At 53.7% G+C, this 22209-nt stretch overlaps 1 protein-coding gene across 1 annotated transcript; it reads right to left on the bottom strand.

Moving 5' to 3' along the window:
• Positions 1–15455: 15455 nt before the first annotated feature.
• Positions 15456–17833, bottom strand: LOC119105576 (endothelin-converting enzyme 2-like). Its single transcript, XM_037229037.1, has 3 exons — positions 17718–17833; positions 15968–17591; positions 15456–15932 (listed from the first exon to the last, which is right to left on the bottom strand). The coding sequence occupies exons 1-3, from the start codon at positions 17831–17833 to the stop codon at positions 15456–15458; spliced, it is 2217 nt and encodes a 738-aa protein (XP_037084932.1).
• Positions 17834–22209: the final 4376 nt, after the last annotated feature.

The following is a 22209-nucleotide window of genomic DNA, read 5'->3' as shown; positions in this document are numbered from 1 at the left end:
TAATAAGTCGCCGTTATAAATCCTCGCTGCCACCCGCTGACCGTCACAGTTCAATGGCGCCGAAAATCGTTAATTGTTCTTTCATCGCGTCCTATAGTGACGCCTCCGCCAACATGAATTCGGGCAGGGCCCCATAAGATCATCCTCCAATCGAGTTTGGCTATATCGACGTAAACAAATAACCCCGAAAACGCATCCTCCTTGCCCAAGAGCACATGTGCCAGACAACGTTAATATTTGCTTTTGGAAATGAATATTCAAAAGTGCCGCGACTGCAGCGTGAAAGGGCAAATCAGTAGAATGTAATCATGCTAATTCAGCATGCGTGGACCCTGCTGCGCTGTTGCTATACTGTCCCACGGTAGCCTAAGTTCCCTTGTTTGCGCATTCTCCAAGACGAAGGATTAACGGCCAGCAATAGGTTAAGACTGTGGTAGGAACGGGAGGTGGAATGCTGTCGTCCGCAGGCTTCTAAGATTGGTTCATATGTTTACCGAGTGGTTTGCATGCATGATTCTGTCTGTGGGTCAGAATACGTGCCAAGTAAAACTTGAAGAATTTACCACGAGCCCACCACAGAAGCTGAGTGGTTTCAATTCTGTGGACACTGCTGATTTTAGCCGTTTTAGCGGTAAGTACGGCATCATTGCTGAAAGAGAAGGATCGTTGTGGTGCCATTTAATGCCACGGCATAGTCGACTTCTGCCGGGATGCGTTTTGTCAAGGTCGCTGAGTTCAGTTGCTCATCGTGCGCACGTAATCGCAGTATCTATGCAAATCATCCCACGCGTCACGAAGTAATACAGCTCAACGGTGGCTCCTGACTGGCCAGTGACAGAGCGAGGGTGGAAGGGGGGGGGGGGGGGGGAGGGGACGCCGGCACTACCCCGCAGCGATGTGGTCGAAAGAGGCCGGTTAGACCGGCTTTTCTTGTTTTTTTAGTTTCCGGCCAGCCGCTGCAGAAAGTGCGGCGCGACCGCCGGTAACCCGTGCGGGACGCTGCCGGGGCACCGGCGGATTTCACCGGAAAGAAGAGAGAGGTCAGCAGCGCCGTTTTTCGGCGCCGCTGCTGTGCTTGCTGGCTCAGATTCGCGTTCTGTGATAGGACAACGCTCGTATTTTAATTGAGGCGCTGTTGGCTATCGAATTCTGTCTTGGGATCGGGTCAATATCAATAAGCGATTTCGCGACGATTTGTGTTCGCATTATTTCGGGACGGATTAACACACCTCCTGAGATTACCTGGCCGACCTGCCCGGCAATCGGCCTCTGGTTAGCGGGATGCATGACGGTAAAAGCCACGCTTGTTACCACTGCAAATGCGAGATTTCCCTAATTTCGCCAACGCCTCTGGTCAATACTGATGTAATGTTTCTGCGTGCTCAGGCTTTTTAACGATTCCAACCCCCCCCCCCCCCCGCGAAGCCAATTGCTGCTTTGCCGTAGCAGTAAGCCTCGCTGAAAAATTGCTGCATTTCTGCTGTCCTCCTCGCGCACCCATTGCATATTATTCTGCACTCGATGTATGTGGTTTCTTCGGTATTTTGCAAGGAGTTCGGAGCTGTGGCTTTGATCGTCACTTCAGTTAATATATCGGCCACCGGCGATGGGGTCCTCAACCGGAGGCATTAGGTGACGCCAAAATGTTGGGCTACGACCGTTTAGGTAAAAATGATGTATGGACGGCACAGTGCACATGATGACAAATAAGTGGGTTGTAAATGCAGATAATGAATCGGTGTACGCGCCGACGTAAATTTCGCCACGACTCTGGTCGCAGTTTCGAGGAGAGCTGTCATATCCGGCACCGTTTTTTCGAAAATACCGACGTTCCCGGCTTGTGCGACAATTATCGGCACAATCATGCATCACACTAACTCGTTTTCGCCACATGAATTGCAGACGGTAGTTTGTCGATGCTTTGAAATTGGATTCTCGCCTCTACCCTTTCTGGTTGTCGAGCTGTGGTATGGAATGTGAAAAGTGTAGAAGTCGGGCAAATTCACGTGGCCGCTGCTGTGCACGTGACACAGGACACGCACGACCACACGTCTGGCACCATGGGATTCCCCGTTCAGTTATTTACGTTAGCGTGTAAACGTTATGGTCACTCCGACCCCTGTTCACCCAGATGTGACCACGGCTTAGAACGGCTGCCCGCCGACTTTGTCGCAGGTCACATTTTCGGGCCGCCCGTGCAAAACCAATGGGCCTAATACGGCTCTCCCGCCACGTGCCCCGCCCGAAACCCGGGCCGCAGTGGCTGGTGATTCAGCCGTGAAAAACCTCCTCGTGCGCCTGCTCGTCGTGTTCAAATTTCACCATTCAGCGACCCGCCGTCCGGCTCGTGGACAGGGTTTCGCAAAACGGGACAGACATACGGCAGGCAGGCAGGGCAGGGCAGGGCAGGCGTATCCTAGGTAAATATGATGTGATTACCCATGGTAAGAACTCAGGTGCCGAGCGTACTTGTCGTTTTTTTCCTTTCATAAACTCATGTCGTTCTGCGTAACAGTGACGTCACAAGGCAGCTGACAATGAGACAGCTTTGCTTGTTTCATGCGGCCTTGATGCTGTAAAAGAAAAAAAAATAGCGGGATTGAATTGCCAGACTGGTATATGCGGATGGTACGCGCGTTTACGGACAGCGCGTGGCATGACATTGTCCTACGAATGGGACCGGGGACGGTCTAGTTTAGCTAGGAGAGCGGTTGTTTTGTGGCTGAGGCGAATGGGACCGGGGACGATGTAGTTTAGCTAGGAGAGCGGTTGATCTGCGGCTGGGACGAATGGTACCGGAGACGATGCAGTTTAGCTGGGAGAGCGGTTGTTCTGCGGCTGAGACGAATGGGACCGGAGACGATGTAGTTTAACTGGGAGAGCTGTTGTTTTGCGGCTGGGACGAATGGGACCGGGGACGATGTAGTTTAGCTGGGAGAGCGGTTGTTCTGCGGCTGAGACGAATGGGACCGGAGACGATGTAGTTTAGCTGGGAGGGCGGTTGTTCTGCGGCTGAGACGAATGGGACCGGGGACGATGTAGTTAGCTAGGAGGGCGGTTGTTCTACGACTGAGACGAATGGGACCGGAGACGATGTAGTTTAGCTGGGAGAGCGGTTGTTCTGCGACTGAGACGAATGGGACCGGAGACGATGTAGTTTAGCTGGGAGAGCGGTCGTTTAGCGGTGATGAGACGAGTTACGGGCTGGGTTCAAACACGGCGCCGGCGAGTGGTCGTGTCGTCCCGCGCAGCGATAGGTATAAGCAGATTGCTCTTCAAAGGTGCGGCGCTTTTAGTTCACGCATTGCGAATTTGACGTCATTTGATCAGTTGGTGTTTCTTCAGGACGTGTGTGAACAGCGGTACAACATCCGCGACAACCGCTACTAACGAAGCGCATTAGATGACGAATGAAGAACCCGTTATTGGTTGTGCACTCACCACGCCGTCATGCGCCACAATTGCAGCCCTCAAATTATTGTGCGCAATTACGGACAGTTGTCGGAAAATCGCGGTAGAGAATCTCTGCTGGCCGCAAATAGAAGCGCTCGTCGGACTTAAAGGCTTCGTGTGGCACGGACAACGTTAGCCGTGTGGCGTTTTTCGCCTCTGTCTGTCCTACTGCTCGCATTTTGTCTCGCAAATTAGAGAAATAAGTTGGTGCGTTGTGATGGTCGTCGGCCTGGGTTAATCTCGACTGTAGACCAGGCCTCAGTTGGATTGTGTGCTTCAAGTAGCGTTATTCGCTGTGCAGCCTTCGTGCTCCTTGCGTGCCGAGGCAGTACCGACGTCAGCCTCGGTGGCGCGATGCAACGTTGTCTCGATCAGATCCTGGTGGTGGCGGCTGTGGTTTTCCCGCTCCTTGCAGCCGCCATGTCCGTGCAAGAGAGGCCCCGACCGTGCTGTGGTCGCATAACCCGCCGCACTACTCTAAACGTTTTGCTCCGCCGGGGGCGTCCAGCCAGTTTTGAGTTCACCTATTCGCGTCAAGCGGTACAATTCTCCGTGGCGGCAGAGACGGCAAGGCATTGGGCCCCGGTCAGCTAAGGTTCATGGCAAAGCGTTGCAGTGAAAGGCCAAGTCACGCTAGCGGCAGGGAAGGACGGAGTACGCGGACATTATTCGGGAGCACGACACGAACCGGGCTGGAAACTAGCTGGTTTCCGTCGGCGCGAATGACACGGCTGGCCCGGTTCGGTGCTCGCCGGCATACATAGAGCCGCCGGCCGTCAGAGATGAGCCGGCACACATAGAGCCGCCGTCAGAGACGAGCCGGCACACATAGAGCCGCCGTCAGAGACGAGCCGGCGTACATAGAGCCGCCGTCAGAGACGAGCCCGCACACATAGAGCCGCCGTCAGAGACGAGCCGGCATGCATGCAGCCGCCGTCAGAGACGAGACGGTATGCATAGAGCCGCCGTCAGAGACGAGCCGGGACACATACAGCCGCCGTCAGAGACGAGTCGGCACACATAGAGCCGCCGTCAGAGACGCGTCGGCATACATAGAGCCGCCGTCAGAGACAAGTCGGCATACATAGAGCCGCCGTCAGAGACGAGTCGGCAAGCATAGAGCCGCCGTCAGAGACGAGTCGGCATACATAGAGCCGCCGTCAAAGACGAGCCACGCAGGTCGACACGCGGCTGCCGGCACGGCCGGTGCCGCGCTGCTGGTTGGCGAGGTAACACAAATGTTCCCGGATGCTGTCGCGCGTGCAGCCCGGCCAGTTTCTAGGTGATGACTGCTCGTCCTCGGTGCTTCTCAGCACGACATTGATTGGGCTTGTGGAATCCAGCACGCTGTTGGGCCCCTGTACGTCAATGGTGAGCTTTGTAAAGCAATGGCGTAGTTAGTAGCTGAGTGTTAGTATCTTCCACGTGTCACGCGGTGAGACTGCGACTTTTTCCCGCTGTGGGATGCTTTAGTTTAAATCGGCTTAATAGGTTGCGTCATTGTAGATCATGGCATCTGCGTCCGCTGCAAAATAATCGGGAGCTTACTTCGGTTTTGGACATGACGCTCATCGAGTGATGAATGATGACTGTGTTGGCCGATGATGCTATTGAAGCAATAGCGCTATTGGTTCGGTAAAGTTCGCCATGCCACGGTTAATCATTTCTGGGTGCGGTTCGACATGCCAATTCAGCAGTCTCAGAAGCATGGCGTCGCTGCATTTTGGATGTCCGCTGGGTGCTGGTGAAGGACCCCGCCTCATCGCCCCAGAAATGTCCCAAGCTTTTGTGCCACAGTCTCCGTAATCAAGTCAAGTGCGTGCTGAATCGCGCTGCTAGACAATGCAATCAACTCTGTCGGGCTCAGGCAGCAGCTTTATTACAGAGTTATATTTATGCCGCGTTGACGTGCTCAGCCGAGGACCAGGTTTGTCTTCAGCGCGAGACAATGATGCGGCTTTACGTCAGCGATTTCAGTCACAGGCGGAGTTACAAGTCAGAATTGCAAGCATGCCTTAGTCGGACGTGGCCTGCACACATACACCATGGAGGCTGACATCTGTGAGACGCGATGGAGGACTTCCATTGTGACAGAGCGAGCCCGTCCGCAGAGCCGGCGAGCATGCAATGTCATGCCACTGAGCAGACTGGCAACTGTAGCCAGATGCAACGGAAATGAATAGCTTGAGCGGAAAAATGCCATCGGTGACGAAGAGCCTCCCAGAAAGCAATACTGTGACGCTCTGGGGTAATCCTCGGACGCCGCTGGATATGTATGACGTTGACAAGCCTCGAGATAAATAAAAGCTTGTGAGAAAGGTCGTTCCGATATTGCGAAACGGTACACTCATGGACGCGTGAACGATGGTCGGGGGGACAGGAACATTGCTGCGAAGTACACCACATTCTTCATACGCAACGTAACTGGACGTGGGGCAAACAGCTCTGTGCACACATACCTCAGTCATTAGTCTGATACGATAGGATAAGTTACTCGGACCGTTTGAGCCGTCTTCTCGTAGCGGTAGCCATAGTATAATCGAAGCGTAATGAATGACCACAATCATACCAATCATGAGCATTGGTGTGATTTAGTTATGAACTTTCAATCGAATATGTGGTGTGGCCAGTGGCAAAGGACAAAAACGGCAAGCGAACGGCCGGCGACCGCCGCTGATTCGCTCAGGTTTACTAGCGCTTTTTGGCCAAATTTCCTAAAAATATGAATGATGCCGATCAGTTGCGTCGAAGCAGGCTGCACGCCCAAGCGCACGTTGCGCATTGACTGATATTATTCGACTTATTAATTGACGGATATTAGTTCCTCGATCTGTCGTCCTGAATTCCGTAGAACTAGCACAAAAATAAGAAACAGAGACAAGCCCGATCGCCGCCAGAGATTGCGACTTAACGCGATGGAGGTTTCCGAGGAGCACCAGGATTGGCCGAAGCAGGCTCACCAGGATGTAATGTATTCGTTGTAAGATAAACACGACGTTCCAGCATAAACACGCCCGTTCAAGTGCTGCACAGACGACAGCGATCATCACGGCTGGGGCATTGAACGTGACATGTCACCGCTGATATGTGCTGAAACCTGTGGCGTCCAGGCCAGACAGCGTTTGGTTCATGTCTGTCATGCAGCGCCACACAGGTAATAATACGCCTTATTCATACGCGCTCGGGTGGGGGTCAGATCAAACCCCCCCCCCCGCCCCCTGAGGGTTTGCCGGAATGGTTTCCGAACGGCGGGGCGTAACCGCGCCAAATTTGGCATAGCCGCAGACAATTAAATTGCGGATCGTGTGGCGTAAAAAATTAGATGTATCTTGCATGGTTGCTGACCTACGGCAGGTCAAAGTCAGGGCATGGATGCAGCGAAGTCAGTTTCTCGGGAATGGCTCAATCTAATGGAACAACAGAGTTTCAGACGAATCCATACACCTCAGAAATACTTTCTCAAGCAATACAACAATTGAATGATCAAATTTAATTGACTTAAGTTCAGGCATGAAGGCCAGACCAACATCAAAACCACCCTGTTTTATTATCTAGGGTTTTATACCACTATCGTCATGGGGTCGTTTCTGGTGGCCATTTGAATTGGTTGATAACAGGAACCGCATAATAAATCTTCCATGAACCTTTTAAAGGTCATAATAGATCACTGACATCCGATCACTGACATGATCAGCGATCACTGACAAATGACCCAGCTCAATATTTTGTTTTTAGGAACATACTGCCTAGCGTAATCTTTGTCGCTTAATCAAATGCAAATCTCGAAGTGGTCTTCTAGGATTGTTGTCACCATGACCTCCGACAGGTCAGATAATGTCACTGACTTTAAATAAGTATGTGACTTTCTGCTTAGAATATATATAGGTTGTCGTGAAACCTTGGGAAAAAACACTTGGGAAACCAACTTGAAGTTTAACCTTTTTTGCCTTATTTGACCCGAAGGTCATGACCCGGGAAACTCAAACTTTGACGAAGTGAGTTCACGTACAGGCCAACACACCCTGATAATTTGGTGTCGCTAGCCGTCTTAGTTCCTGAGATCTCAGGGGGTTAAAATGGCCCCCAACCAAGCGAAGGGTATCTAACCGGTCACCCGGACGCTGTCAAAGCTTGGGATGCTGCCGCCCCTCCCACTCCTCTGCTCCCCTCTCCCCCCACCGAGCTGCAGCGGTGACACAAAGGACGAAAGCGAGCCGGCGCTCCGCCGACGTGACCCAACAAGGTGGCGTCCTGCCACGCGCCTCTTCTCTTCTGTTTATCTGAGGGATTTGGGGCAGGTGATTTGATCACGCATCTGCGCGCATGATGCCACGTTACGCTCCGTCAGGCTCCGCCGGAAGCCTTGCTATGAACACGCGCGGCGCCGACGGCACTGCGTGCCCTGCCCGCGTGGTATGAACTGCCAAGGAATAGTTCAGTTTTAGATGTAGAAGGATGTAAATGACGCTTAGGATATGACGAATCCGTTCTATGCTGGACGGGTAACTTGTGATTTCGCCGGATGGCACACGCCTGTTTTTAGATGCTGGCTGATGAGAAGCTCCATTGTGTCATGCCGGCATTATCAATCAACACTGATGTCCATCCGAGCATCCGTTAAGGTTTTCTCTTCTTGGTTGCAGGTTTTTGCATGCGTATGCCTGCCTGCATTTTACCTATTCCCAGAACACCTCGCTACAACTGGGGCGGCAGCTGAGCCACCAGCACCAGCCGATTGGCCACGGCCGGAGCTTAGTAAGAATTCGTTGTCAGGCTATAAACCTTCAACTATCACATCACGTGCCGAATACTCGCCTGAATTCGCCGCAGACGAATAAAATACAGAGGCTTGCTCATTTCCGCTAGTTACATGGATACGTCGCACTTGACGAAGCCTTGTTTGTGCAATTTGGTGGAGATCTTGGCGTCGCGTGCTTCAGGGCGCAGGTTGCGTCACTGACAGCAGTTTGCGATGTAAACGGAGCCTTTACCCTACGCCAGGTTAAAACGGCAGATTAAACGCGGCGTGGATGCTCGGACCAAACTGCACCGGTAATGGCGGGTGGTACCCAAAGCCAACGCGTCGGTGGACGGTGGAAGTATGGGCGGAGGTAGCCGCGATGATGAAAAGGGAGGGGGGGGGGGGGACGCGGTTCGGCTCCGAGTTTCTGCCCACACCTCCTTCCCCGAGCTTGGCGGCCTTCCCCCACTCGGAGATCGGAGCGTTACTTCTACCGAGGTGCTCGTTCAAGATCTAGCTTTGGGGACGCGCGTATGGGCAGAAGAGCTCGCTCATCCATGCGATTGCGCGCCACCTGGAGCTGACGGGCATGGTGGTTTCCATTGCAATTCTGTTCCCAATTTTGATATATATATATATATATATATATATATATATATATATTACCATAGGAAGATGATTGATATTTCTCTCTGGAGGGAAGGGAGCGCCCCGATCTTGGAGGGCACGTTTCATGGCTACGGCCACCAAGCCTCCTGGTTTCCTCTTCTCTTGTTTGCACGCTTAGGTTGTAATCCTGGACGAATCGAGCTAGTAATCTACTCACAAGACATGTGGCGCTCTCGCCGGAAGGCCGTCGCTGCCGTTCGCCGGCCGACGGCCACGCCGGCCCTCCACTGTCGTGAAAACTTCACCCACAAGAGCGAGGCGGGTGCCACACCGGATAGGCCGCGTGGATAACTTTCATCCACTAGAACCGAGCGGGTGCCACACCGGATGGGTGGTATAAAACTTCACCCATGAGAGCGAGGTGGGTGCCCCCCCCCCCCCGCATGGGCCGCGCAAAACTTCACCAGTCCGGTGCCATTGAGTTCCGGTAAAAGTGACCTTTGATCGCTCTTACCTGGTCAAAAGGGTAGATCATGAATTGATCCGTGTTCTCCGTCCGCATTACCATGTGTGGCGTGATGGCAGGATGAGCGGTGCTGCATGACTCTGCACTCTGAACCATATGCCGTTCGTGACTCATCGGTGCTGTATGGGCAGTTCAAACCAAGTCATACGAACAAAGCCTTGTGTGCGGTGACCTAACCCCGGTTATCGAAAGAAACTAATCATGCCGCAGTAGCAAAACAAAGAGCGCTGGATAACGCTTGTCAAACTGCGTAAGGCGTCGGCCAAGATTACGCGAGCTATATCAGAGCAAGTCATGGGAGGCGAAACATTATTCATTAAAGGCTTTGTTGCTCGGCGTATTTTTCGCAAAGCAATCTTTGATGACCTGATCTTATCAGCGGTGTGGCCAGAATTTCGCGCAGCGGGAGCCAAACGGGGTCATTTGGGCCCTCTCAGTCAAGGACCCCAATTGGGGTCTTTGGTCGCTATAGGTGTCGTGTTTTTTATTCGCAGGACTTTTTAGGCTCGGAATTCGACTCTGATGGCGTGGCTCCGTTTTAAAGAGGCCGGTAGGTGACACACTACCAAGCAGCCACTGGGGCCTTCGGCGCCAGGGGGGTCCCACCACCTCCAGGAGGATAGCCGAGACCTGAAAAGCTCTCCCTTGGCCATGCTACCGAATCTTATTCTATTTATAGACCACGCACCATCCGTCTAGTATACAACGTGCACCGGATCGGTGCAGCATTGCCGCTTCAGACTGCGTTCTCTACGACAATACGGACACTGGCTGACACTTCTAAATCCGACTTTATTACCCCAAGAAATCGGACATCACTCATGTTTATCAAAGGCCAGGTCTTCATATTTTCGCAGGTGATAAAATGCTGTAACTCTGCTAGTAAAATATGATGGTTTTGCCAGTCGTTTCAAGGTTATTTGAGCAAATCCTCAGAACGCGGCCTCTAAGCCCTGCTCCTATACAGCGATGTTACATAATTGATCTCGAACACGCGGGCTCGTGAAGGTGACAAATGCGCTCAATCGCAAATTGGCCAGGCACGTATGGCGCTCTCCGCACTGAAAACGCACAGGGAAAACACGAAGCACAACGGCGCAGGACAAGCGAGCGACGCACGTCTCCGACCGATTGTCAGTGTGTGCGGCAGCGGGCGCGCGGCTCGGTCCGGACACGGCAGCCTCCCGATTCTGACCTTGGCCGACCTTGAGTCCGTCCGGTCGCGTCCCCGGCTGCGAGGCGGCGAAGACTCGCTGTTCCCGTCCGTCGGTCCCTCCCCCGACCCTCCGGGCCCGGCCCGCACCGCTGTTTGTGCGCATCTCGAAGCTTCCACTCTGCTTCCGTATGCGCCATTGTTTGACGCAGTTTTCGTGCGTGGTGTTTTTCACACTGGAGGCTGTTTGAATGCGTTAGGCGTCGTGAACGCAGATATGCACATCGCAGAGCGGCGCAACGTGCGGGGATGTGCGAATCGGCATATCTCGGACGGGCCCACGCGGGCGAATGTCACACAGTGTGTTCACGGACCATGGTTGGGTCTTTGATCACTGTCCGTGTAAGCTGTATGGGGGACTGTAACTCTTGATGTAAGGAAGAAGGGCCGCGAACCCCTAGCTTTTTTCGGCATTATGAGTTCTTATTCCGAAAATCGCTGGACTAGGTATATTGGTGAAATAGGTAGGATTTGTCGGGGTATTACATAAACCAGTTACTAAGGTAGAGGAATATATATATTATATATATATATATATATATATATATATATCGTACATAGTGTAAGATTTATCGGTGTTTTAAAGCAGTGCTCTGGCCCACAAGCGTGACTCGTGACGAGTTACGAATGACCTTGAAAACTGCCTTGAAACGTTAAGTGGCCTCATAATGTGCTCGGCTGATTGCCTGTTGTATTTAACCATTACATTCTGGTATATTAAAGGTCATTTTTAAGTTTATGGTGGAATTTTAGATTTCCAACCTCGCAGCACTGCAAGCTAGCACACGCCAAACTTAGACGCATGGAAAATTTGCATTTTGATCGAACCGAATCGTGCATTTTGGAGAATATTGGGCGCCCTCACTTGCCCGTGACGTAATCGCTGATGCATTGTATCTCGTCTTTGTCATCTTTCAAAGCGTATTAGGTCACACCGAGCACCGCGTGCGGCGGCCATTTTGAACTTAACTAAGCGGAACAGGATAAGACAGAACAATGCAATGACGCACTTAGGCTGTAATTGTTTTTGGTGCTAGCTGCTAGTCTCTTACGGCCGTCAGCCTGTGATTTCTGCATTTGTACATGTTGCAGCGCGCTGCATAAGATCGGGCCCAACCAACAAGGGTTCGGCTGCGCTTGTAAAAAATTTAGATGAGTTGTTTTCTCCTCCCAAATCCATGCAGGTTTGAGATAAGCTCACTGTAGGAGCATTTGCAACTGTTGCTGCGGATTTTTTGTGCGAGATTCCAAGCATGAATAAGATGTAGATGTAAAAGCTGTTCAGCTATTTAAGGTAAGAATTCGAAACATAAGAATGCCCTGTTATATTGCTTAAACTAACATTATAGTTCCCATTGTTAACGTGTGTTCAACGATATGAACGCTACGAGTCAACAGTCGTCCACTTCAGCAGTGTCGCAGCGCGCCGCAAGATGATAAGCGCCCATCATGCATTTTTCTGTTGCGCATGATCAGCCAGCGCAACAGAAAATAGCCTCCAGGTGTGCTTCCAAAAGGTTTGCCATGGTATGCTGTGACAAACTTATATTTCGTCCGTTTAAACCAGACGTAGACATTAGATGCAGCGGATATTGGAATAACCGTAAGAAAATTGCCCGTATTATTCGTCTGTATGAGGTTATGTATAAAGTTATCGCCCAAAATTCGCTGATTCCTATTTTATTTGGACGACCATTTCCACCCTCCCATTCTTTGTTGAGCCTTTTCACAGTAACCTCCAAAAGTGCCACTTTTCAAGGCAAGTCACACGTTTGAAATGACCTTTTACCTATTTTGCATTGTGTTTGTGAAAGTTTTTCACCTGCCGAATAGGTCTTCAAGCCGAACGTTCAGGCTAGAATAAAGACGAACTATTTTATACGGAAAGCAACGCACGTCATCGCGAATCCTGATTATGTAACCTCATTGGCCAATGGTCACGTTAACGCCCAGGATTCATGACGTGACTGGGATTCGAGCCGGTTTTTCACGGGGCTCCCCTGAGCCCAACCAAAGGACGGCCGGGCTAGCATTTGATGCCGTTTATCTGACCAGATACACACCAGAAGTGCAGCTAACGTGGCTACCTTGGACTCAGAGCCTGGTATGGGAGCAAGGGCTTTATCCCTTGGGGCATTTCAATGAAACTCCATCCCGCCAGTGAAGAGATTAATGTGATCGAATGAGGTTCCTGTATGCATTTCACGTTCGGGATGTGAAACGGTCAAAGTGTGTGGTGTCGGGTGGAGCATAGCTGCCAAGTGAAGGCCGTTCGTTTCACAGCCTGTGTGAACCGTCGATGTCTGATTTGTGGATGGATGCTCAGTTACTGGTGTTGAACTAATGGCACAACTCGGACCGAATTATTTCACATCTATCGCCCCCGGTTCAGTTGTGAAGACTCTGCCTCCACGCAGAGTACGCAGCCACGGCAGTCGTGTCAATTTGTGGTGACAAGCCATGGAGTTAGGAGTTAGGAGTGTTGCTGACCAGTGTATTGGTCATTCAGCTCGTGTGTCGTTCTTACCTGTGAGCACGCCTGCTGAGCAGACAACTGACGAGGCTGAGCTCCTGCTCTCAGGCGCATGTGGCTGGGCTGCAGCAGCTTATCGTATTACCAGGACCTTGATAGGTATTTAACAGAATTTTCAACCGTAGCTTGGTGTTTTGTCGTGAAGTGTTGCAAGCACTGCAAGCACTTAATGAAAATATGTTCGGGTGTTGGCAAAAAGCAGGAGATACCTCCGAACACTCCATTGCAACAAAACATTTGTTTGGCAACGAAGACACGGTACCAGTTGTGGAAGTGCGCCGTTACAGTTGCACAGATAGCTGGGACGGGGTGTACGCCATGTAGGCATAATCTCAGCCCATTTGGCAAGCCGTGCCAACATTTGCCGCGTAAAAGACCCGGGGAAAACTAACATGCGCGGTGGCCATGCTGACCAGTTCGGGGGAGGGGAGGGGGCTTTCGTTGTGCAATTCCTGTTTTAGGTGGCGCCGCCCGCATGGCTATGTTGCAAAAACTTGCCTGTCTCGTCATGCACCGCTGGTCCCTAGCGCGGGTCCTCACTACCACGCACAATATCTGCCCGTGGGTACCCGTGAAACATAGCTGCAGTCAGTCGGCGGGGCGCGCTTTTAAAACACTTTTTTCGGCAGTGTCATTGGCTTGATCAGATACGGTTGATCTGTTGGGGGGGGGGGGGGGGGCTAATACACCATTTTGGAGGGCCACCATCGTTTGTGTGTCCATCTCCTGTCCATCTCCGATCTGTGCCAAAGATTGCGGTCATAAAGGTGACAACTGTTATGGCGTTCGTTGTGGCTTTACAAGCGGGATTCGCTCGCAGAACTACTGCCGAAAAGCGTCAGTTTCTGTTATGTATGCATATCTGTGCATGATATATACTTATCGCTGTTAAAACAGCGGGAGATAGTTCAAGTGGAGGAGATAATAAAAACTTGGTGTTTGGTATAGGACTTAACAGAAGGTCTCTTTTGCTGTCTTTTTACAGCTGAGTTTTTTTGTAGTGAAGACGGCCTCCGACGTTCCGAATTTATCCTGGTTTTTGTGGTACATGTATTATGGGTCGGTTGTCATGAGCTTAACAATGCTTGCTAACAATGTTGAAAATACAGGCGCGCAAGACCTTCTTTAGCCGCATCATGAAGGGCACATATACATCTGGATTCCGTTGCCCAATCAGCTTACCATCAGGATGTTGTGTAATGTGGCTGACACGGCAGCTTATGTCATTTGTTGGTCTGGATTCAACGGCAGAACCTCGCAGTAGTTGCTCGTGAACATAATTGTTACATCGGCCGTCTCCGAGTACCGCTGTTGGATGTATGCTAATTTTTACCGAGGTGGAGGCAGCTGCAGCTCTGCCCCCCCCCCCCCCTTCCCCTCCCGCCCCGCGTTCCCGTCGTACCCAGGTCTGGGGAGAGTTTGGGGTTGTTACTAGACAACCCACGCTACGTATGTTGTTACGACGCTATACACGAATCCTCGGAGTCGAGCACTGGCTAGCCCGACCCTCAGGCAAACGGCAGTTGGCTTCTGACCAGAAAGGATTGAATGTCATGGGTGCGGCCGTGCCTTAACACTACAGTTGGAGAAAAATCGCTGGACGGCGCGGTCTAGTCCGACCAAAATGGCAGCAGGCGAAGTTATCCGCTGAACAGAAACCGCAATGCTTGGGATTTTAGGTGCACGGGACAAGCCGTGCTTAGCATGACTCTTGAGCCCAGAGCCACACGTGCAGACCATCTGAAGCCAACATTTTAGTTTTAGTTTAAAATAGCGTGCACGACAGAACGAGTTGCGATTCTCTGTGCCGCTACATTGCAGCTGTGTGTGCACACGACCTAAGCGCGCCTGATCGTTTCCACAGACTCGGAAAACCCTCACTGAAACATCTCCGTGTATTGTCCAGGCACTCGACGACCGCAACGCATAAAACACGTATCAGCTCCACAAAATAATCTCACATCTGCATTCACACTTCATTGGCGCCGCGGCCGCAGGCGATTAGCGCACGTCTCTGCGTGGCACACGCGCCGCCCGGCTGGGCGCGCGCGCTGTCGTGCGCCTGCGCGCGCGCGCGCGCGTCCGCTGGAGGATCCGATCACAGCGCTGCCAACACGGCGCCGCGCTATCACAACACAGCCGGCGCGCCGCGACCCAAATGTTGGCGGCGCCCCATTTTGGCGGCCACGCGGAAGCGGTGGGTCGGGGCCGTGGCCGCGCACCGGTCCGGTAACGGTGCGGCCACCGCCGGGCGCTGGAAGACGCCGCGCGCGCGGCGCTTTCGCACTGGCCGCCGCCGCCGCGCCGCCGCCGCCGCCGCGGCGCACTGGCGGCGCGCGGGGCTCCGCCGGGGCCGGACCGGTCGGTCTCGCCTGGGCGCTCAGACCAGGTTGCACTCTCGACTGGAATGTTGCGGCGGCACTTTGTTGCACTGGTACGCCTCCTTGAAATGCGGGTTGTTGAACACCAGATTGTTTATCAGTTTGGGGTGCGGGAACTTGTGGAAGGCGGCGTTGAGTAGAACCTCTAGGTACATCTGGTTGTTCTGGCAGCGGCTCTGCGCGTACGCGAGGAAGAAGGACTGGTCGGTGGTCGTGTGCTTCATGCCCGGCAGCAGGATGGGGCCGGAGGTCTGCTTGGCCTCCAGTTTCTTGTGCAGCTTGTAGGCCAGCTGCAGCGCATAGTGCTGCGCCTGCAGGTAGTCCATGGAGGGGCGCGGGTCGAGCGGCACCACCGGACGCATGAACATCACCTTCTGCCGACCCTGGCTCATCTGGAAGCCGCGTGGGATGTGCGTCTCGTACTTGCTGAAGCGGTCGCGGATGCACGTCTTGTAGTCCTTGTACTTGTTAGTGGTCTCGGTGTCCCACCAGTTGGGCGTGCGGAAGGTGCGGTGTGCTGCAGCAAGAACGGCTGAGCCAGCACGCTGTACAGAATCGAGCCGAGCGCCGCCGAGTTGATGTAGCTGGGGTTCTCGTGGTGGTACCAGGGCACCTGCAACGCGCCGTACGGCACGTTCATGGCCAGCAGCAGCGGGCTGAAGGAGATCTTGACGTCGGACGGCTCCGACTTGATCCAGTAGCCGTTTTCGGCCTCGCTCTCGTCCTCCATAGTGGTGCCTTTGCTCTTGTACTCGATCGACTGGGACTCGTAGGCGGCGCGTAAGTTCTGGAAGAAGTCGGTCGTGTCGAGCGATAGGTGCTTGTAGTAGTCGTCGAGTTTCTGCTTGTTGGTGATCCACGGCGTGTGGCCGTAGAGCACCGTCAGGTTGCGCAGCACCTCTTGTGACGTCTGGCGCGCCGACTCTGTCATCCAGCCGAAGCTGTCGTTGAGCACATCGCGCACGTCAGCCACCAGCGAGCGCACGGATTCCACCTTCTGGTCGCCGATGTGACCCGAGATGAAGAGCGCGCGCACGGCGCGGCCCATGTACGTCCGCAGCAGGTCGTAGCAGATCTGCTCGCGCGACTTGGTCTCCCGGCCGTCGATGCTGTGCTCGAGCTCTTGGCCGAGGATCGAGTACTTGGGGCCGAGCGCCGTCAGGTACTGCCGGATCAGCGCCCACATCATGTAGTGCTGCATCTTGCGCTTGCTGGTCTTGTTGATGAGGTTGTTAATGCCGGTCATGTAGTCGCGGCTGGGGATGTGCACGGACACGGTGTTGGTGATGGACCCCTTGCCGAAGAGCGCGTCCATCAGCTCCATCCAGTCAATGCGGTCGGTGAGCTGGCCGAGCCCCGTCATGTTGACGTTGTTGCGCGGACTCGGCAGGATGTCGATGATGCCCGGGGCCAGTTGGCTGATCTGCGTCTCCACGTCCACGATGTCGTCGACGATCTCCTGCACGCATGAGCTGTTGCAGTTGCGCTCCACCTTGCGTTCAAGCACGAGGCTGTCGCGCTCCAGTAGCTCCAGAACGTTGGTGATGGTGCGCCGGTAGTTGTCCATGGTGGAGTTGTGCAGCGGGTCGCCCACCTTGTAGGCGCTGCTCACGCTAAGCCCCAGCCGCGGCAGCCGGATGATGATGCGGTTCAGCTTCTGGAACCAGATCACCACGAAGAAGAGGCGCACGCGGTGCAGCTCGCGCGTCTTCTGGAACGTCTGGAGGAAGTCCCAGCCGTCCTCCTGCCATGTCCCGAACAGCTCCATGCCGCCCAGCGAGTTGATCAGGTCCACCATGCTGCGTGCGTTGTTGTCACTCTGGTCATAGGCGTTGATGCACGATGTGTAGAACGTGCGCGCCTTGCTGGTGGCCGAGTCGTCGTCGTGAAATTGCGGCTGCTCCAGGAGCTCCTCCAGCCGGCCGCGGTTGTAGTCCTCCAGCATGTTACTGACGCCGTAGCTTATGTGGATGCCGCGCGGGTGGCGCACGCTGAACTGGCCGCAGGCGTACTCGTAGAAGTCGTCACACGGGTTCACCGAGTAGTTCATGTAGCCGACCATCTGTGCCGCCTGCTGGATGCAGGCCGGCTGCTCACACTCGTGGCCGGTAAGCGCACTGGACCGCGGCGTGGCCGCGCCCGCCGCCGCCGCCGCCCGCCGACACGGCGATCAGCAGGATGAGGAAGAGCACCGCCAGCGCGCCCAGCGCCACCGTCAGCACCTGGTACAGCGTCAGCTTCGACACCTGGAAGCCGCGCACGATCCACACGTCTCGGCCGCCGCCGCGCGTCGCGAGAAGAGGAATTTCTTGTCGCGGAACTCTCCCGCCTCGCCCCCGGCCTGCTCGGCCGCCGGCGATGTCCGGTTGACGTCCATGGCGCGCGCTGTGGGCTCGCGGACTATCGCGGACCGCGGCGCTGGTGGCCGCGTCACGGGGCCGACTGCTCGCTCTGCGGCCCCGGCCTGGCCGCCCGGCCGCCGCCGACCTGCCGCCTAGCGGCCGCCGGCCGAACCGCCGCCGGCCGCGGCCGCGGTGTTTTGCACCAGCCGCTGGCGGTCGGGTCGGCTCGGCGCATCACGCCCCGAAAGCCGGTGGTGGCCGCGAGGGAGGCCAGGGTCCCGTGCGAGGCGCCCGGCGCTCGAGCGGGGCTGCTGCAGGGACGGTTGTTGTCGACGTGGCTGGCGACTCGTCATCCGGGGGGGGGGGGGGGGGGGGAGGGGGAGGGGGAGGGATAGAATGGATGGGAATTGTCGACGCGTGGAATGTGTCGATGGCGGAACAGGGCCATTGGGGAGTTGATTATGTAGGGGGTCTCCGCCTCACCGGATCGCTTTTATGTTTCATATTTGGTCGTTGTGGTGTGCGTGACATGCGACGATGCGAGCTTTACATTCAACGTTGGATGTGGTGTCCGTGGCCACCAGCTCGCTTCGCACACCAGAAACACATTTATGTCGTCAGTCTGAACTCCATTGCGAAAAGATACCACGATATCCACTGCATTCAAAATTGTCGACGTTGGTAGGTATTCCTTTGCCGACCCTTTTTCGTATTTGCCGGATGTGTTTGATGCCGTGACGTACGATTTGAATTGACTGCATTCTTCGAAGCGGCTTTGCTAAGTTGCCGTGTCTTTGTGTGTGCCACCAAATGCAACGTCAGGGGAAAAAGGTGAACTCATGTCTGAAGTCACTAATATTTCGGGAATACAAAAAAGGTCAGCGGTCTCGTCTATCCTCAGACCCCGCTACCAACCGAACTGAGAAAAAGCGAGTGACGCGCCACCGCTTTGTTACGTCGCTGGTTTCGCGCGAGCTCGTGTTTAACGGCGATGCTTTTGGGCACGAATCGCTAGCAGCTGTTCAGTTTTAGCGGGTGCGGAAACACATGTAGACGCCATTGACCGATGTCCCGGCGGATAGTGTTGCGTGGCTGGCTGACGTCACGGCTGATGGTGTTGTTGCGTAACCAGCTGACGTTACGGCTGATGGTGTTGTTGCGTAATCAGCTGACGTTACGGCTGATGGTGTTGTTGCGTGACCAGTTGACGTTACGGCTGATGGTGTTGTTGCGTGCCCGTTCTGCCCGATAACCAACTCAGGTGCGTTTCTCTCGCCCGAGGCGACAGGGCGACAGCCGTGGTACGCTGATGTCACTGTCCGTTCCCACGCGGTGTGTGCGCGCGTGCCGAGCGCCGCGTGCCGGTACTGCGGCGCGCCGGTGCATGTCAGTCAGATCCGCGGTCCTCTCTCCACCTCCGCGGGTGTGTAACTCTGATCTAATGTGAACGGACCTCCCGCCGGTCCACGAATGTCTGTTCTCCGTCTGACAGCGCAGTCATGCATCCACGTCATCTGCTGAGGCGTCGGTTCCGTTGCAGCGCTGTGAGGACCGGGTCTGGACGCCAGAAGGCCGATTACGTTCTCCTCGACACAGCTTGACACAGCTCGCATGGCGTTTGTGTCTTCATGTTTTGAGGCGCCGTTTTTGTTTTTCTTTTGCTTGTGTTACATACAAGCTGGCACATCCGTTCATGGAAGTGGCCCATCGCTCGTGCTAAGTTATAAAACACAACCGACGAGGCGGTTGGTGGAGGTGTCGAGTCGTTAGGCTCTTCCGTTAGGTTTGGCTGACGAGGCGGGAGAACATCAGGGTGAGGAGATAGCATGGTTTTGTTTTATAACGTTATCCAAGAACAGGTTTCTAGGAATATCCTTCCTTCCGTCCCAGCAACGCAATGAACCGTACGTTAAAAGCAAAAAATAACAAAACAAAAGCACAAAATCAAGTGGCAGCTCTTCCAGATACGAAGCAGAAACAAATAAAAGAAGCAGGCAAAGAGGTGGTGCAGACCCGGTAGGTTTCGCGTTATGCCATGGAAAACGACAGGTCATACGTGAGAAGGCTTGACGTAGTCATAGTCAAATTCAGATAATGACAGCCCGCTAGACCCCCCCCCCCCCCCAGTAAACTACTAGCACTCATTCCCACTGTCAGTTAAGTCGCACAAGTCGGACGGGCAGTTACCTGGTCATTTTCATGGGTCTTGAGCTAGATCTCCAGGGAGTCCCACTTGAGCCAGCTAAGCGGAGCTTGTAGTAGAGAGAACGCCTGGAACAAGCGGTATGAATTTGAGTGCAAGTGTATGGCCATGGATAAATCAGAACGTGATTATGGAATATGAAGGGGGTTAAGTATGGAGTGATCTACCTACTTACAGGGCGAAAAATCCAATATCTCAAAAGCCTTAAGTGTGTTGGTTGCGTTAATATGTGCTGACGAAATGCTTGTGGATGATGTTCTTAGCCATGCTTTCCATTTAGAAATATCAGCTATTTTAAGAAAATACGAAATAATAATGTTGTTCCACAGGTCATGGCCAGGGCAAGCTAATTAAAATAACCTATGATAGCGATTTGAGAATGGGTGACCTAAATGTTTTACTCGCCCCATATGCATTTTATTCAATTCGTACATCGTATGACATCAAATGATGTAGGAACGTGCACAGTTAAGCATTTGTGCATTACAATCAGCATTCGGGATTTAGCAATATCGGGCGATTTCCACCCTGTTTTACTGTTGTTTTTTTACTGTGTTCAAAGCCTTACTGAGAACATCCTGAATGGGAATGGCATGTACCATATACCAATGGTACCTGTGCCCTTCTGAAATCAAAACTGGTTGTAGTGAATGAAGTGATTTTGGTTTAGACGAAAGATGAGTGTATTACAACGAAGTTTTTTTTGAAAATTTTTGATCTGTGCTTATGTTTGTGCAAGTGTGATTGTAATTTGTGTCAGTAGTTGTATAGGTGTTTACTCTGACCTGCGATGACATCACAACTGTGCAATTAAGTGTTTGTTCAAACTTAGTGGCAAATTCTCAAATGTTTCTAGATGCAAGCGAAAGTTTAAAAGCTATCAAGCGCAAAACTTGTCCACCCAAGTTCGCTGGATAATCCCGCTCTCGACCTCCTAGCCGGGGGAGAGCAAACGAATGTTTGCGGTGCTCATTACGCCGCGGTGCGCCGGGCGACGCCAGACGGGCCGTCATCGGAGTGGTGTCTGGCGATACGCGAGGCGCTGACCGCTGCGCCACATGTCTGAGAGCCGTAGGACTCAGTTCACCATGTGCCGAGCTGTTCTGCATTCCATCGTTTGGGTGCAGGCCTGACCGAGGGGATGTGATTCACTCTCCCACGGGCAGCAGACGTTAGCAAGACGTTGTGCTGTCGATGGCTGAGATTTAGCGTGTTCAGCAGTGACAAGATGACGCAAAATGTCATGTCCCGAAGACAGCGAGTCGTTGTCGTGTCACGTCTTTTGTTCATCCTGGTTATGTTCAGCAATGCTGAGGTCATGACGATAGTCTCCATGCCTCACAACCCCTCACGGAAACCTGCCCCGCCGGTTCGGTCGGCAGCGTTGAGAACGTGCTCCGTGCATTGCCGATCGCGGCGAAGGAGGTCACACTTAAATACAATGATGAACAAAGGCCAAGATGCTATATTGTGACTTTTCGTGTCGATCTTTGGCGGTCGAAGGCGGCAGGTCAGACGTGGCAGCAGAACCATGTCCGTAATCAGCTCACTCTGCTTCAACGACGAAGCAAATGAGGCCCGAATCGGTCGCAAGGCACGGCTGCCAGCAGCTGTTTTGCAAAGCAGGCCTCCGTCAACAGCCACACCGAACACGCTGATCTGTTTGGACCTGAACCGTACGCAGTACGGCGCGACGACTGGGCAACCTCCGCTGCCGTTTGTTTACGTAACCGGGCCGGATGGGTGCCGACCACCGCTCCGCCGGCCACGACAGCACGAGGCGTCCGCCGGCTAGAGGCCGCCGCGGGCGGGAACGACCAACCGGCGGCGGAGACGGCGGATGTCCGCTGGTCGGTTCTCCAGAGCCCCCCCCCCCCCTCCTCCCGGCCCGGAAACGGGCCAGGGCACACGTGCAGCGGTCTGTCTCGGCGCTGCCGTACTCAGCTGTCGGCATGGCCACATTCCCAGCAAATAACAACAGAAAAACGCTCGTGCCAGCTACAGTGCGATACACAGCTGTTAGTTACTTCGGGGCAGCCAGACAGGCTGTGCACTTAACTGGAGTCAATGTGTGTTGCGTATTCGATTATATTAGGGCTGGTATCAATGACAATGGGCCCAGTGGCTTTGTCAACAGGGCTTAACTGGGCTCCATGGCACATGCACGGGGGGGGCATGTCAAGCACACCGCTTGAATCCTTTCGTCTA

Source organism: Pollicipes pollicipes, unplaced genomic scaffold (genome assembly GCF_011947565.3).
Source record: "Pollicipes pollicipes isolate AB1234 unplaced genomic scaffold, Ppol_2.1 Scaffold_6138;HRSCAF=7277_pilon_pilon_pilon, whole genome shotgun sequence".
In the NCBI taxonomy this organism is placed as follows: domain Eukaryota; kingdom Metazoa; phylum Arthropoda; class Thecostraca; order Pollicipedomorpha; family Pollicipedidae; genus Pollicipes; species Pollicipes pollicipes.
Note: the sequence above shows the minus strand (reverse complement) of the source record. Positions and strands in the feature narration are given on the sequence as shown.

Coding starts and splice junctions, on each gene's coding strand:
- LOC119105576 (XM_037229037.1), bottom strand. CDS start 17,833: ATGGACGTCAACCGGACATCGCCGGCGGCCGAGCAGGCCGGGGGCGAG. Junction 17,592..17,717: donor GCGGCCGAGACGTGTGGATC/GTGCGCGGCTTC, acceptor GGCGGCGGGCGC/GGCCACGCCGCGGTCCAGTG. Junction 15,933..15,967: donor CGTTCTTGCTGCAGCACACC/GCACCTTCCGCA, acceptor TGGGACACCGAG/ACCACTAACAAGTACAAGGA.